The sequence below is a fragment of the Brienomyrus brachyistius genome, chromosome 18, assembly GCF_023856365.1.
Source record: "Brienomyrus brachyistius isolate T26 chromosome 18, BBRACH_0.4, whole genome shotgun sequence".
In the NCBI taxonomy this organism is placed as follows: Eukaryota; Metazoa; Chordata; class Actinopteri; order Osteoglossiformes; family Mormyridae; genus Brienomyrus; species Brienomyrus brachyistius.
Window position 1 is genome coordinate 14950533 of NC_064550.1, and position 17460 is coordinate 14967992.

At 44.8% G+C, this 17460-nt stretch overlaps 1 protein-coding gene across 2 annotated transcripts; it reads right to left on the bottom strand.

Annotated features, from left to right (window-relative positions):
• Positions 1-1158: 1158 nt before the first annotated feature.
• On the bottom strand, positions 1159-9900 carry LOC125713462 (potassium voltage-gated channel subfamily A member 3). 2 transcript variants are annotated; one of them, XM_048984607.1, is made up of 3 exons: positions 8085-9900; positions 6777-7552; positions 1159-1835 (listed from the first exon to the last, which is right to left on the bottom strand). In XM_048984607.1, exon 1 carries the CDS (start codon positions 9711-9713, stop codon positions 8157-8159), a length of 1557 nt encoding a protein of 518 aa, XP_048840564.1. In that variant the 5' UTR covers positions 9714-9900; the 3' UTR covers positions 1159-1835; positions 6777-7552; positions 8085-8156. The 2 variants fall into 2 exon arrangements, with proteins under 2 accessions (XP_048840564.1, XP_048840563.1); XM_048984606.1 differs by having other exon boundaries at positions 6777-9900.
• Between the last annotated feature and the right edge of the window lie 7560 nt (positions 9901-17460).

The following is a 17460-nucleotide window of genomic DNA, read 5'->3' on the forward strand; positions in this document are numbered from 1 at the left end:
CTGGTGTATATGTTCACAAATGTTAAAACATGAAGAAATTGCTTCAAGCAAACCAGAAGGTTCATCGATTCAGTTCATATCTGTACCATTCATTTGTGTAAAGACAGAACGCACACTTTGCCCGTTCTGCACCAGAAATAAGCAGCTTTACAGGAAGCAAACGCCGGTCACTTCGGGAAAACGAGTCCATTCAACATCTACCATTTCACCTCTGAATGAGTTGGAATTTATTCAAAATGATCACAGAATGTGACAATAGCAGGTGACATGTTTGCTGATGAATCCCCTGGAGGCCTCCTGCTTGAAATCCCATGTGGTGATAGATCTCTGATATAAAAAGATAAACCTGTAAGTCACTTTGTACAAATGCTTTAAATAAACAAAGAAAAAAATAAAGTGAAATGACCATTCCATATAAATCAATTGATTAAATGCCGAGTGTGCTTGAGTCAACCTAAACAGATTCCAAGCATTGTAAATATACATGCCCAAACTTGATCTTGTGAGCAGACTTAATGTATAAAAATAAATATCAAAGTAGCAGAGCAACTTACATTCTCAAGGTGAAACATCTTTTGCTTTTATACAGTATATTACTTAGCAAAAATCATTTCTTCCATGTACTGTCGGCATTTGGATCTCAAATCCACTGATAACTATCGAGTTCCTTATATAGTCTTTGGCCGGAATTGCCCCCCTACCCGCATACTGAGCTTTTTTTGGAAGAATGACCCCTGTGGTCTAATTCCCAGATGCTCAGATGTCCTTTCAGATCTGAGAAGTAGGAGAGCAATTACCGAGGCCTCAGAATGTTCTATAGAGACTCCTGTGTGGTGAAATACTCTAGGACATCAGGATCAGACGTATCCTGCATCTCCTTAACCCTTCTTCCACACCCCCACCCCCCCCCCCCCCAAAAGATCCTCCACCCTTTTCCAGAAACGATGCCACTCAATGCTGAGAAAACCAGAGACTGCTCATTGATGTTAAGCTGCACACATATGCTAACCAACAAGGCAGGTGACGTTTGCCATCTCCTGTCTGCTCTACAGGCCGCCCCGAGCCTTTTGGATCGGACAGTTCCCCCTCAGGAGCTAGTCGCCTCACACCTCCGGCCAACGGAATGCAGTGGATGATGGAATAAAATGAGGCCAGGAGTCAAGGAATCAGTGAATCCAGGCCAGGGGTTGATCTGAATGCACTGTTCTGAATCTGTTTATGTATTTACATTAGAGACAATATCAAGCTTGTTACATTGTGGTAGGTGGGGCCGAACATGACCCCTATGCCTGGTCACCGTCCACACGCAGCTCAGTGACGTAGGGGAGCATCAACTGGAGCATCTATGGAGCAACTTTGAAGACCTCCTGGCCTGGCAGAAGAAACCACTGGGGCTATAGCCAGTTTGGTGAGGAATGTTCTGTTAACACCGGTCTGGTAGATGGAGTCCGGCTATATTCATGGGCCACGCAGACTTGGCCCGGCCCATGTTTGCTGGTCTGTTGGCGTGGACCTTGGTTTAAAAGCTGTGCTCATGGGTTCGCCTACATTTTTTGAATGCGTTGAGTCCATTAGTCTATGAAGGGCCAACCAAGGCTATGTCCATCAGACAGGTCTTCAACAGTCTGTCTTGGTTTGAAGTTTCTCTTAGTGGGTCCAAACGAGGCAGCCGGGACGAATGTTTGTCAAGGACAGTGGCTCAAGGTGCCTCTGCTTTGGGGGGGGTCAAGCAGTCCCCACCCAGTCCTTGTTCAAGAAAGGCCAAACCCTGTGGAAGGACAGGGGGTAGTGGCCGGTGAAGTTGTAGAGACGCTCATCTGACCCCCACTTCAGGCCTGTGGAACCGAAGCAGACAATAGTCAGACCATGGAACATTGGTGAAGAATTGCAGATAACTTGGAGTCTTCAGATTAAACACCAGGCACTAGCAGGTTGCTGCAGAAAAACAGTGTAGATGAAGTCGCCACTGGGAAAAGTTGGGTTAGAGGAACTTAGTAGTAACTATATATGACTATATGAATTTAATAATAAAACCAGTAATACCAGCGGCCAATAATGTAATTATATGCATTTTAAATAACAAATAACAATAACACATCCATAAATTATCATAGATATTCTTATCAGTCTCAGGACAATTGCCTAGTAATCGCTTTAGCCCGACGTGCTGCACTTGCTGACCTGCCAACCTTCGAGAGTCAGGAGTAATGATGGCCAAAGAGATGCTTCATGAACCATTTGCACTCTTTTGTGACCCCACTAGATGGCGCTATTGGTTTACTTTGGGGCATGTTTTGAGCAGTTTTTTTTTAGCAGAGTGCACCATCTAGTGGGGTCGCAAAATACAGCAAATGATTTATGAAGCATCGTTTTCGCCATCATCCGTCATGACTAGTGAGCCACGTCCACCATGTGGCTGGGCACGCACACAGCACAAATACAGCGGATTATGGTAGGCCTATATGGAGATGCACTGAAGGCAACATGGCTACAGACAGTCTATGAAAAGCAAATATAAGTGAATAATAACAAAAATCGTTGCTGTTGTCTTTATATGATAATTTGTCAAATATTTTTAGATTTATAGAATCTAAAACTTTGACCTGTTCAACGTGTGGATGTACGAAAAGTTTGTTTCTTTTAGATTTGAAAACCAATTTGACCGATTTTCTGAAAAGAACCAGTTCAATAGAACCATTCATTCATGAATAGAACATCATTGACTTGAGCACAAAAGTTCAGTTTCTTGCCACCACCATATCGCATTGTAGTTTACCTAGTGCTTTTCTCTCCAACTGAAAACAGTCTACAGTTCTGTGTTATATTTAACTTGAGTACTAATATTGCAATCATGTTAGAACATATTTGAGATGTGATATCACGCGTTGTAGCAGGACTGACTATACAAGCTATAAGAAAGATTATTAAAATTGCAAGTCATGGGTATGGTGGATGGAGGCAAATTCATTCTTCAACCATTTATTCAGCATCCCGCATGGACTTTTCAAAACATGTCAAACAACTACGACTTCCTACTTCTAGCAGATTCTAAATTATATTAATGTTTAATAGACAGATAATGTGTCGACATATTTAACAGTTTCTACGAAAGTGATGTCCTGAACAAAAGGAGGAGCATGGGGAAAATGGAAGGTTGAGGGCAACCCTTCAGATGCTGAGCTGCAAAGGAGCAGCCAGGCAGACTGCCCGGACGTCCCGAAAGGAAACATGCCGATCTGCTGAATGTCACCGACTGACATGACAGGACTAACAAGGCTGTGAGGAGCATATAAACCGCTGACACGCCATTCCTGAGCTGTATAAGGGCCCTGTGCTTGACGTTTGGGCACTCCACGATCCTGCTTCCAAGGTGGTGCAAGATGGATGGATGGATGGATGGATGGATGGATAACTTGAAATTATATAAATTTACCACAGTTATTCCTGTATATGATTTATTAAATTTAAATTATTTCAAAACAATTTCAGAAGCATATCCTGACCTTTTAAGTTTGACTTTTTTATGTTCACAACTTCTGTTTCTTGAGCTTACACCTGGGGGTAAATAATAGGACGGCTGACTACTCTAAGGTCTTCTCTGTGGATATGTACTTGAATCCCACTGACTACTCTAAGGTTACTATCTTCTCTGTGGATATGTACTTGAATCCCACTGACTACTCTAAAGTTGCTATCTTCTCTGTGGATATGTACTTGAATCCCGCTTCTGGAAGTAATCATTGAAAATTCCCTCTGGGATTTGTAAAGTTAATCTTAACTCGATATCTTTGCAGTGATTCACACTCTGGTACCTGGTACCACCCGCAGAAAAGAACATGCATATATGTGACCCATCACCACGAAATGAGTCTTATGGGTGCAGTTCTACCAGTGCGACTTAAGACTCATTTCGTGGCGACGGGTCACAAATTTAACCGACAGACTAGTATCATTAATTCGCTGACATCAAAACTCACTGATTTTTTGTCAGGTTCTACCCGAATTCTTTGACGTACCTTTTATGACTGTGCTTGTTCATATGCGCTCATTTTTACCTGGATGTTTCATCGTAATGTAGAAAAGTGTGGGTGTTTTAGTTTAGCTTAGCTGTTTAACCGCCTCTTAGCAACCTTTAGGGTATCCACACATGATTCACAGAGGACTTCCAGCCCTCAAAATACCCAGAGGAGGTTTTTGAAATTTTGGATTACTTTATTTTACTTTTGTACTTCATTTGTTGCTGGTGCTCAACAAATCATATTAAAGAGATGGTGGCACAAACTGAGGGCCTTGGGCACTGTGAGAAGGGCATGGATCATGGGGAGGGGGCATTCAGAGAGAGTGAGGCCAGATGGGCGGATAGTCAAGACAACAGTCATCAGTGATGGTATTTGCCTCCACTCAAACCCAAGGCTGAATCTGCCTTTTTATTGGCCCTAGAAACAGCTTTCTTGGGGGGGGGGGGGGGGACTGATTGTCATTTGACATAATTCAAAGGCCCTAGGCAACTAGCTGTCCTGTCTATAGCTAGTTTCTGTTGCCAAAGAAACATTTAAATTTTATGCAGGGCTTCTTATTTTTACAGGACATCGATGACTTATAACCGAGATCAGTTCCGACTGACTGGTCGTGAGTCGATTTGGTCACAAGTCGGCCCTTTATTTTATATGCCAAAATTATTATATACATAGTATACAGTATAATACAATTAAATCATCTTTAAGTCGTCTCGTTTGATGTTTTTCTTATATCTTTATCGCCATATTGTTTGTACATTGCTGCCGATAGTTGCCGGAAGCTGTGATAGACTCGCGCCGCCACATATTTCCGGTCTCGGAACGTTTATAAATCCGATCAGTCGTAAGTTGCGTAGGTCCTAAGTTATTATATATAAAAACAAACACACGGACATTTTTTTCATGACTTTGTGTGGGGCCCCCTTCTGCCAATTGGGGCCCTGGGCAGCTGCCCGGTTTGCCAATGCCTGAATCCGACCCTGCTCAAATCAGGCATTTGCTTGGGGTCCCCCCAGATTTAGAGGCCCCCTATTGGCCACAAATAGGCACTGCACTAAATATTAAATGAACATGTTCTTTATTTCGGAGAGGCCCAAAATGGCCAATTGAGTGAAGCCACAGAAACTACAAACTTGCCCCCATTAGTCATACTCCAGGAGAAGCAAGGCTAAGGTCAGCGCTGAAAATCTAAAAGGGACCTTGTCCCCTAAGGACATGACAACACGGCTTTGCTGACTCAGTGCCCAATAGACCAGTGTCTGCCATCCAGATGCAAGGTCGGAGGTTGTGGAACTAGAGGATTATACATGTCTGGCCTTTCATGAGCTGAGACAGCAGAATAATCATTAATTTGAAATAGTTCACATGCCACGAAGAAACAAACCATGCAATTTGGAGCCTTGTGGGTCAGCAGCTCTTGGTATGGTTGTGTAAGACAAACATAAAAACACTGCTGTCCAAAGCAAAATAAGCAACACAACCACTGCATTTCAGCATGAAGCGCCAAATGATATTTTCTTAAAGAGGGTACAAGGGTCACCCTAGACAACACGAAGAGGTCTGAATCTGAGCGCCTCTGTATAAAACATTCTGTCACTAGAGGGGGCTAGAGGTCTCATTTTATGACAGTACACGAAACCAATGTCATTTCAAGGTGGGGAAAAAGTAGAATATGATGTAATAATCTATTACATTCCCAAAAAACTAGAGTGATTTTTGGATTTTAGGCCATTACTGAATTACGTTTTTCCCAAATTCTCAATCACGAGCAGGCAAACACAATTGATTAATGCAAAAAAAAAAAAAAAAAAAAAAAACACGCACGGAGACACGCGCACAAATTATCCAATAAGACTGTTTACGATAATGTTCTATAAATTAGGGGCAGTTCATGCGAGAAAAAATGGCACTGCGACCCCAGGAGAAAGTCATACTGCCGGTGTTAGGGAAGTATCCGAACCACGCCCTTTCAACTATAGCGGCCACACCCCTAAATCTCACACATGTCCTCATTTCATGCTTTGGTCTTTCCTGCAGATTGCGATTTAAATAAATAATAATAATACACAACATGTAGTCATCAAAAACGTGTAGGCTTCATCACAACAAAGTAGGCGTTTAGATGTTATGTGTAAAAGGATGGGGTGTAAACTGATTAGTCAAACCTAATCTTACAAACGGGAAACACACAACAATCGAGTTTGTAGTTCATTGGCAATTACTATAATAATTATAACTTAAAAGCTGCTTTCTTCATGAAGAATTGCTCGAAGTTAGCAAAATGCAGCATGCTTTGTTCAAAGGCTGCCAGCATGAATATTTAATGTTCCAGTGCACGCTGTCTGTGTGAAGGGCAAACGTAATCCTGTCGAAGGTGAGAACTTAAATCTGATCATGGGTACATTTCTCATATTTTGAAACAGGAAAAAAGCAAAAATCTTTCCAGACATCTGGAGATCAATCTCATCGCCCCCCTAAAACTATTACGTTTAGATCCTAGATGTTACCATCGGCAGAACCAAGCTACTTCCACGGCTCACGTCTCCAGAGATCAATATCATCTGTGCCGTGGAAGCTCTGTTTGCATCCAATTATATGCTTGGGAACTCAGAGAGGAAGCAATAATCACAGGGGTTTTGAAAGGCACTGTCCTACTTCTACATGTATGTCTGACTTGGTTTGATTTCCGAAAAAAAGAGGAGAATGACCTTTATTCTGCGGCCGTAATACAGACAGGATAAAAGAGCCCCGAATACCCACCTCGAGCGCTGGAAGGTGTGGAGACGCGTCCTGCGAACGTGTGATATAAAGACATTGATTTTGTTTTGTTTTCCTTTTGTCAGCACATTCACTCTTTTTCCAGGCACCTGTCATCTCAGTGTGTAACCGTCCATGACAATTTCATTAATCAGAGCAAATTCGCTTGGGCGACGTCCCGATCCTCGTGCACCAAAGCTGACCAAGACGGACGTGTCCGCAGTTGTGTGATTCATAATCACAACTTATTATTTTATACGATAAATCTGTATGTTGTCACTCCTCCTTAAAGATATGACTAATGTCCAACAGTCACGCCTTTCTTCATTTTCCCCCCTTTGAGTGTTTACTCAGTTTACTTGCACACTTTTGTGGTATCATTCCTGTACCAGAATTTCAGGACGAGTCTTTAAGGTTGAATATCTCGGGTCAGAACCATCTGGAAGGTTACTGTGGAGACAGACAAAGGTGCCATGGCAACATTAGAGAGGTTACCCAGGAAACCGTGGTCGCTATGGAGACAGTAATACTCTAGGCGGGATTAGCAGCATCCAGTGGAAGGCGTGTTTTTTCGCAGGACAAATTTTTGTCGCTGTGGTCCATCTCCGAAGGACGCTTACAGACGCTAGTGCATTTTTCCTTGCACCTGCAGCCAGGTCTGGATCCAGATGTTGCCACATTGACTAGGAAAGTATCGACACATTGCCCTTAATTGAAAGTCAGGGGTGATCTGAGTGCACTCCTATCACGATGTATGGTAAAAACTCTTCTCTTCCCATCTTAAATAGCAAAAGAAAAATCCATATTGCTGATTAAACGCAATGGAATATCACAGATGGATCTGACACACGTGCCAGACCCATTGTGTATATTAGCACTCTTTAAAACAATTATATTAATTTAAAATTACGCGTGAGCTTTGTCTATCTAAGCATTATTCGACTGAGATTACAATTGAAGATTTTGTTTATGATCAACCGCCTCGCGTTTTTTCAGACTTTTCTCTTGCTAAAATGTTACCGATATAATTATTAAATACACTTCACTTACTATAAGTTAATGTCCACGTAACGATTAGATGTAAAACACTACGCAAACACCACCTTGGTAGTCTGGAAAAAAAATTAATAGAAACCAGAAACGCTGACAGGTATTGCGCTTAAATCAAAGGATAGCTGGGTATCGATGATGTGATACAGAACCCAGGACCCGACCCTATGTTTTATTAATTGTTTTTATAATTGTTATTTTCTCACGATTGAATGGAGTGAATCTGGCAGCTCATGAACTCGAAAGGACACATTTAAATACCTATGGCGCTGCCTCCACACAAGACTTGCACTGACACTGACACAGCGGTATCTACACGGCTTTCTCTAACTTCTATACGTCTGTGAAAATCTTCTTGATGTTAACACAGTTCTGGTTGTTTTGCGCGCCGAAGTTAGGCTGCTTGAAGGTGCTGTTGATGCCCTCCTCGATCACCATGTACTCCGACTTGCTCAGCGAGGAGGTGCTACGCGTCTTCTTCAGCTCCTCGCTGGAGGACAGCGGCTGGCAGCTACCGACGTGCAGGTACTGCGCCTGCTCCTCACCCTCCGTCTCTCTGTGGTAGAAGTAGTTGAAGTTGGAGACGATGACCGGCACCGGAAGGGCAATGGTTAAGACGCCGGCGATGGCGCACAGGGAGCCCACGATTTTACCCCCTATGGTTACAGGGTGCATGTCCCCGTAGCCGACCGTGGTCATCGTGACCACGGCCCACCAGAAGGCATCCGGGATGCTATTGAAGCCGGAGTCCGGGTCGTCTGCCTCGGCAAAGTACACGGCGCTGGAGAAGAGAATGACCCCGATAAAGAGGAAGAAGATTAAGAGCCCCAGCTCCCTCATGCTAGCTTTTAGTGTCTGTCCCAGGATCTGGAGCCCTTTGGAGTGCCGGGACAGCTTGAAGATGCGAAAGACCCTCACTAACCTGATGACCCGGAGAATTGCTAAGGACATGGCCTGTTGCCCGTTCCCCTGCCTCTCCGCCAGCTCCGTGCCCAGCGTGATGAAATATGGGATAATGGCTACGATGTCGATAATGTTCATAATGTTTTTGGAGAACGTGGCTTTGCTGGGGCAGGCAAAGAAGCGCACCAGCAGTTCGAAGGAAAACCAGATGATGCACAGCGTTTCCACTACGAAGAACGGGTCCGAGAAGGGACTCCCGAGATAAGGCGCCGTCCCGTTTATAATGGGGGCCACGGTGGTCGTGTCTTTATCGTCCCGGAATTCGGGCAAAGTTTCCAAGCAAAAGATCACGATGGAGATCAGAATCACCAGCACCGAGACAATAGCGATGCCCCTCGCCGGACCCGAGCTCTCGGGGTATTCAAAGAGGAGCCAGACCTGGCGCTGAAATTCATTGCTGGGCAAGGGGCGCTCCTCCTCTTTGATGAAGCCCTCGTCCTCGCGAAACTTCTCCATGGCCTCCTCTCCGAGCTCGTAAAAGCGAATCTCCTCGGAGAAGATGTCAATGGGCACGTTAACGGGTCTCCGGATGCGACCTCCGGACTGGTAGTAGTAGAGGATGGCATCGAAGCTGGGTCGGTTCCTGTCGAAGAAGTACTCGTTCCTCAGGGGGTCGAAGTAGCGCATCCTCTTCTTAGGGTCCCCCAGCAGGGTTTCGGGGAACTGGGACAGAGTTTTCAGTTGCGTCTCAAATCGCAGCCCGGAGATGTTGATCACCACCCGTTCGCAGCACTCGTGGTCGGGCTCGTAGCGGTCTATGGAGTGGTGACCAGGCAGAGCTGCCGTCTCCTCCAGCATGTTATCACAAGCCACCACAGTCATGGTGTCCTGGTCGCTCTCGGTGAAGCCGTGATTGACGACGTTGTTGCCTCGGTGCTTGGCAGACGAAGGCGGAGGCGAGTGAAGAAGGCTGAGGTGGTCGTCCATACAGGTGCTTGGATGGAGGGGCAGGTGGAGCCGCGCCTCCTCCAACTAGCGCCAGTCAGCCACAGCCGCCACCGCCGCCGCCGCCGCCGCTGAGCCGTCCTCTGTCCTCTGCCGTGCCTGCGTTTCCTCTGTCTGGTCCTCTTGCACACAGAGGCATATGAACATGCCTGCTCCCTCCCACGGCGCGCCGATCCCGGGCGCACTCCCGCCTGTCGCCCAATTGAAGCCCAAACCAACATAAACACTGAGCGCAGACGCGCGTCACCGGCGCGCCCACCATCCAGGCGCGCCCCCTTTAAACAGGCAAAGATAACTGTTGAATTAAAAAGGTTTGTAATAGTCCAAACAGTGCTTGGTACGACATAAAGTTCAGTTATATCCTATGCCAATATCGTCGGTTATTTGCTATCACAGATCCTTTTAAATGGCTGGAATTAATTTGTCTTTTTACTTTAAACACAGAAGACAGCTTCTGTCATCTTAATTTCGGTGTATTTTTTCGGTCGCCAATAAAAGAGATAAACACGACAGTAATATTTTTGGTTTTCTTTTGCTTTCACCAGCGAGCGTAACGTGTCGGTGCGTCATCGAACTTGTTTATTTCACACTTTTGATGTTTTAATCGTGCTTATAAAAATTTTTACCAAGAAAAGCATAGAGTCTGAGTGCATACCAGCAACTATCCGTGTCGATTTCTGTCACACACACACACACACACATACACGCACGCACGCACACACACACACACACACACACACACACACATGCATACATACATGTATATATATGGAATAATATCACAGTTGCCACACGCGGGGAGCACACGTGACACACAAAGACATGTGCCATTTCACAGAAGGGAGGTGACGTGCCCCCCCATCAATGCCACTTTGACCGATAAGAGACCAAGACGGGGATAGGGAACGAGCTGTTGCTTTTTCTATAGCCTAATAATAGCACTGCTTAACTTATGCTTAACTGCAGTCCTTTGTAAGAAATATAGAAACGTATTTTCAACTAAATGTGCTAAATGTTGGCTAGACATGACCCGAATGCAAATACATTAATATCGCGACCTCAGTTCATTTTATCAGTGTAGTCATGCATAGTATATAGACTACTATGCTTAAGTGTTTCTGTGCTCAAACTGATACAGGAAGGTGACTGTCAGGAGATCAATGGGAGCTGTCCCCAGTGCTGAAATGACAATATTATTTCCAACCGATAACATTCCAATAACCCGATCATTGGCGAGTGGGCGTGTCCGACAGTTCATTCATAAAAATCAATGAGGAAAACGGTCTCCTTTATTCCTAAATTATATCTATCTTAAATGGTATATTTTTAATTTTTACAAATACGTCTGTCGCGACAAAGAATGACCTAAAATAGCCGTATTACCGGTAAAACGCAAATAATAGCTTGGACCTGGGTAGGACGAATGAGGTCACGTCTCCTCTCAGAAGGCGACTGAGAACCGTCAAAACATATGAGGTACGACACTATTTAAAAACCGAAGTTTCAAGTTTATTTTTTAGCGACCATATATGAATGGGTGGACATTCAAAAGAAGTGCACGATTTTTATTGTGGGTGTTTCCTCCAGATCAAGTTGTGTTTGTACAGCGAGTCCGTAGCATATTACCGTGGAATGAACAGCCAAGAGAGGAAACTGGGTTTTCTTTGTTTGTTATTTAGCGCATGCTGTAGTTCTGAGTGATTTCCTAAGATACGATCCAGATCAAGCATAAGCCATGGGCACCAATGAAACACCGCACGATTGATGCACGTTTTCACTGCGATCCCCCTGTTTCCACATCGTGCTTTTCCCCAAAAGCTTCTGATCGAGTCGAATTCCCGTCAGCATAAAGCAAGCAGCACGCTCGGTAATTTGTTGCACGTCTTTTTATGTTTGCAATTCGTTTGCTTAGATCCGTATAGCAGAATAAGCTAAATGTCAGCAATAGCTTTTCAGTATCTCAGTTCGTGCAAAATGCACTCCGTAAATAGATTGTTACAAGGGCAAATAAAGGGGTGTAATAAAATACAAAGGAAACTCAGCCGGAGATTAAAAGATGTTCAGTGATGGCTGGACATGTAACTTTTTGGCTCCGATTTAATATTAGGGCTGTGACACTTAGATGAATATTAATAAGAGGTTTAAGCAACGCTGAAATACGCTCAAGGCATTAGGCTGGGACGAAAGGCAGAGTAAAATATATTTTATAGCTTGCGACCCTTTAGCTCGGCGGGCAGCGAACAAGCAGGTGGCTATCAACTTCAGTTATATTACCTTCATTACGTTCCGAAAGTAAGAGGTTAAAGACGAGGGGGACCGAATGACGGCTGTCATCTGTACTGTAGGCTGACAGGCTTAGTGAACAAGTTAGAATGTGACGGGAATGATGATGCGAGCGGGGTCATCACAGGGGGGCAGAGTGGCGGACGCCTTGCAGTCCCGCAGGAGAGCAGTGGTGACGGATATGGCAGGACATGTGTCTGCTGACGAGAGGAGCAGCTGGTGAGATAGCATGTCCGCCAGCACCATGCTGCAAGGAACAACAGAGGACTCCGCCCCTCTGAGGGCGGTGTGTGTATGTGTGTGTGTGTGTGTCTCGGGGGGTCGAGGGGAAATGCTAAAATAGACTTGTATATTTATAATTGTCCAATCCTGATCCTGCTGTGTCAGACAGATAATCACCAGTGAACGACGTGGCCCCAAATGACAGTTTGGAGCATCCTGTTCCTTTCACTTCCTCTCCTGGAGACCCCAGAACACCCCCTCCCCAACTGATTTTGAAGAAAATTCAATACAAATCTTGACCCCCCCCCACTCTACCATATACCACTCAAACAACACATTTTTGTGGGGTCCTGAGGTTTGGGTCTCCCCCCCCCAGGGTAACCGTACTAAGGAGGCAGAAGTTACTTTTTGAGTGGGTGTCCATATGAAAAATGGACCTGCCCCTGTCTACAGTGACAAAGTTGATTTGGACTCTATGGCTACACTTCACACTCTCACGAGTACGCTGGGGAAATCAGTCCTTGAACCTGCTTGACCATAACCCCGCTTGACCTTATTACTCAGCATCTTAGACCTTTACACAGCTGAAGTGGTGGGTCAAACGGCCAAGGTAACAAACCAGATCTAACTAGTTTCTTCTTGCCCTACGTGCCCACAAATCTACATTAGAGCCAGGTCTATTGCCTTTGGTATATTTGTTCAGTAATTCCGAATCCTCCAAGGACTTGTCAAGATGGACTATTTCATTTTCATAACAAATATATTCATTTTTGATACAGCAGCCTAAGGCAAGCGGACAATGAAATGGAACACTGCAAGGTAGGAGCTAATGTTCAATCCTGAATGTGAGCTTTGTAACAGACCGATAAACCCGGGGAATCTGCCAGTCAAGTAATAATGAAAAGGACACTTTTTCAATGCAACCTTTTTATCAGTAACTTTTGAAAAATGACAACTGTCCTTGGAACTGACAGCTCTGCCAGGAAACACGGCATTACAGCAGAGGTAACACTAATAATTGGTGGCCAAGGACTCCTCATCCAGGCCCCGCTTCTCTTGCTTCTTTCATCTTGCTTGACTTAACGGCTGCCATCATGGAACATTCAAGTAATTTCGGTTACCTCTTTGGGGCTGACAGTGGAGGAGTCGTTAATCAGCGGCGGGATTCATTAGCATATCCGTCGCCGCGAGTGCATGCAGCTATCCGACCTTTGACCTCTTCGGAATGCCATTCCCTTCCATAAGCACGTCTTCATCCAAAGGCAGCATCCTTTGCTGAACACCATGTCCTGAGCCTCCAATGCCTCGGCCAGGAGTTACACGGCATTCTGGGTAAATTTTATGTGCATAAAAGGTGGAGGAAAACACATATAAACATAGTCATGTTTGCACACTCACACACGCCAACACGCATTCATACAAAATACACGCTCCCAAGCTTAAGGTTGCGCTCTCCATTAAGGTAGGAATAACTGCTCATATTTTTAAATACAGATACTAGATTATCTCAAGGTGACATTCACCAAAATGAGATATTTGCTGTTTAGGAGATCAGCCTAAAGACACAATTCTTCCTTTAACCTTTCCTGAATAAATAAATGATTTGTATTTTTTTTGAGCGTGTTACCTTCATAGATATTGACAAAGAAGAAATTAATATGTGGCACTAGAAGTTTTTACGGCTCCATTCTTACCTTCCATCATTTGACCGGTGTCATTTCTTAAAACAATAACTAATAAAGAGCAGCACCCATTAATGTGTGTTTACCTTGTTAAACTGGTTGAATATTTTTTCAGATAGCAACCTCACCTTGGCACAAAACATCCCATAAATCAGCAGAATTTAAGCATTATAACAGCCACTGTTTTGGGCTTCCTCAGCAGGACTTGTATACATTTCGCGGCGTGTGCTGAGACGTACCTCTTCCTCGCTCCACAATCCAGGCCAAAGAGAAGCTGTGGTGCATTAAAAGTCAAAAAAAAGGAACCAAAAAAACCCTCTGCTGGGAAATAAGCTGAGGGACAGCCGAAGGCTTTTAATGTGGATTATAAATAGTGCGGTCCAAAGTCCCTTATTAACCTGCAAAATGAGGTTACCTTGCACGGCGCGCATGGGCCGAGACGAATCGTTCGGAAAGAATGATGCAGAGCGGGGAAGCGGGCCATTTCCAGGAAGGAAAGGGCATTTCTGCAGGAAGGCCGAGGCCCAAAGTTCATGATGGGGACAGAATCAGCGCCGGTGGTCTCCAAAACCAGCGCCTCCTACTGGTAGGGAAGGTAATCGGTCGCTGATTATAGACGCCGGCGGTGGGGGCATATTTCTAGACTTGTCCCATGCTGCCATGCACGTGGGATGTCTGATTCGGTAACCAGGGTTACGGGAAGGTCATAAGGAGTGTGTGACCACCATACCCCCCCCCCCCAGCCCACCCAGATGGGAGGAATGACATTTATTTTCTGATGAGTCTATACAAGGACCCTGGGAATGGAACAAGGGGTCAGGGCCTGTTGATGAATTGGACTCTTGGGCCCTAGTAAATACGTCCACAGCGAATACGAGAGGCACATTTTCCAGGTCTCCATTAAGCATACTCAGTCCGCACTCTCCGGTCTATGCCTTCAGCACCCAGGTGAAAGCAATGCATTGGGAAGTGTTTACAGGACGGTGCTGTGTCATGTGAAGAAGAAGTATGTCCTTCTGTTCCTGCTTGGTTGGGGGAGGAGCATGTGTGTTGTTGGTTGAGGCACAAAGCTAATAAACACTCATTTGCAGGAATGTAAACTCACACTTGTTCCTGGCAGCTGCTGGGCACTTTGAGGAGGATCAGGGTTTATAAAGGGATGATAACTAAACAACCAACGCTTAGACGACCGTAATAATAATAACAACAACAGATTCTTCATTGATCCTCATGGGGAAATTGTCTTTACGGCTCCCCAAAGTTGCTCTCAGTTGGTGAGAACAAGCTGACTGCAACAGCCAGCCGCCCATAGCAAAGCCCAGAGAGCTGAATTATGTCAATTTGTAGTTTTTCGTTGTTGTTCCATTTTGCCTATACACTGGCTTGGACAACGAGCACTGCATTGATGTGGATTGCCCCCCACCCCACCCCACTGCCACCACCCCCCCGGGATGATATGACCACCCCAGGCAGAAGTTGCTTTCACTGTAAATATGGCTGATGACCCTTGACCTGAACCATCAAAATGAGGTTTAGAACAGTAAAATAAAGTAAAGCGTGCAAAGCATTTCTGAAATTCTTTTCACCCAAGAAAATGCCCAGAAAGGACCCCCCCCCCCCCCCCCAACAACATTTTCTTGAACAGAAATCATTACTCTGATCTCACTGACCGGGATGGCGATCCGAAAAAGTCACGGCCGGATGGAGCTCGTTATCACGCTCGCTGTCGACGGCTGCCCCCCACCCTCCTGTAATTAGGTTTAGTCACCAAGGAAATGGGAACATCTGTCCTGCCTTTGGGCTCCACTGCAGGCAAAACAAACAGGCTGCACGCAGCGTGCGTGACAGGAATGGACGGTAGGCACGGTGCACGACAAAACACCTGCATTTAATTTTTATGCCATAACTCTACTTTGATTGAAGATTCTTTATTCCATATCAGCAATCAGTAACGCCATACATTGATAATCCTATTCTGCTTGTCATATTGCTGTTAATTATTATTATGAGATAGAATAAATCCTCTGTAATGCATAAAAACAGCTCCTGCTAACAAATGTGAAAAAACCAGGATGAACATTTTCACTGCACAATGCAGTGTGATTTTGGGTTGGGTGGGGGACGTAAGAAGGACCATAATTCACACAGAGGCTGCACTCTGGGGACCAATCAGCTTCCAGCTGGTGCCAGTGGCCCTGTGGCCTCACTTCTGTATACATGTCTGATCAATAACACCTATTCTTCTCAGATGGTTGGAAATCATGTCGTGCCTGTAATACAACAGCGACTCCCATTGTGGGATGAGAATGGGACACTAGGCTTTAAAGCCCAAAAGCTTGACCTCACGGTCGACCAAGTGCAGATAACCTGCTTCGCAGCATCACTGACGCTCTGATCACATAACCTCATCATTTCTGCCTTGGATGTGAGCTTTGTTTACGTTTCATAAGCACCGGCCAGCTTCATCGTAATCAGGCAACGCCGGAGTCTTGGAATTTGGCCCCAGCTGTAATTCTCAGTCTGACTTCGGAGTACGTTCGAGATTTAATAGAAGCTATTGAGGGGGACAAAAGGCTGTGAAAGAGTCTTTCATCCATTATAGATGAAGCTGTACAACAAGAATAACTGGAGGGAAGAAAACCAGGCTTTTGAAAGTCAAGGTTTTCCTTTGGGAACTTTAGCCATCAGTCAGTACACAAACGTACAGGTACACACATAGGTACCACTGTTACACATGTTTAGTAATATGTAAACTACAAAGAAGTCGTAAAAATAACATGTGTCATTATTAGGGGAGGGGCGGCATGGTGGTGCAGTGGTTAGCACTGTCGCCTCACACCTCTGGGACCCGGGTTCGAGTCTCCGCCTGGGTCACATGTGTGCGGAGTTTGCATGTTCTCCCCGTGTCGTCGTGGGGTTTCCTCCGGGTACTCCGGTTTCCCCCCACAGTCCAAAAACATGCTGAGGCTAATTGGAGTTGCTGAATTGCCCGTAGGTGTGCATGTGTGAGTGAATGGTGTGTGAGTGTGCCCTGCGATGGGCTGGCCCCCCATCCTGGGTTGTTCCCTGCCTCGTGCCCATTGATTCCGGGATAGGCTCCGGACCCCCCGCGACCCAATAGGATAAGCGGTTTGGAAAATGGATGGATGGATGGATTATTAGGGGAAGGGGAATGAGAATTTATTTCAATTAAAATAAAGAAAATACTGAAAAATAATATGTAGCAGTTGACTACGCATGGTATCCTTGAGCAGAAAAAAAATGTTTAGATATTTAGGGTATAGTATAGTATAGTATGACATAGTATGACATAGTACAGTATAGTATAGTATAGTATGACATAGCATAGTACAGTATAGTATAGTATGACATAGTTCAGTACAGTATAGTACAGTACAGTATAGTATAGTATAGTATAGTATAGTATAGACGTTCTGTAGAACTCTTAAAAAGTCGCTTTCAGGTCACCATTTTGTGGCTAAAGATCCTATTTACAATTTCAGCTTTAGCAGATTAAATATTAACTGTTGTTTAAGGAGCAT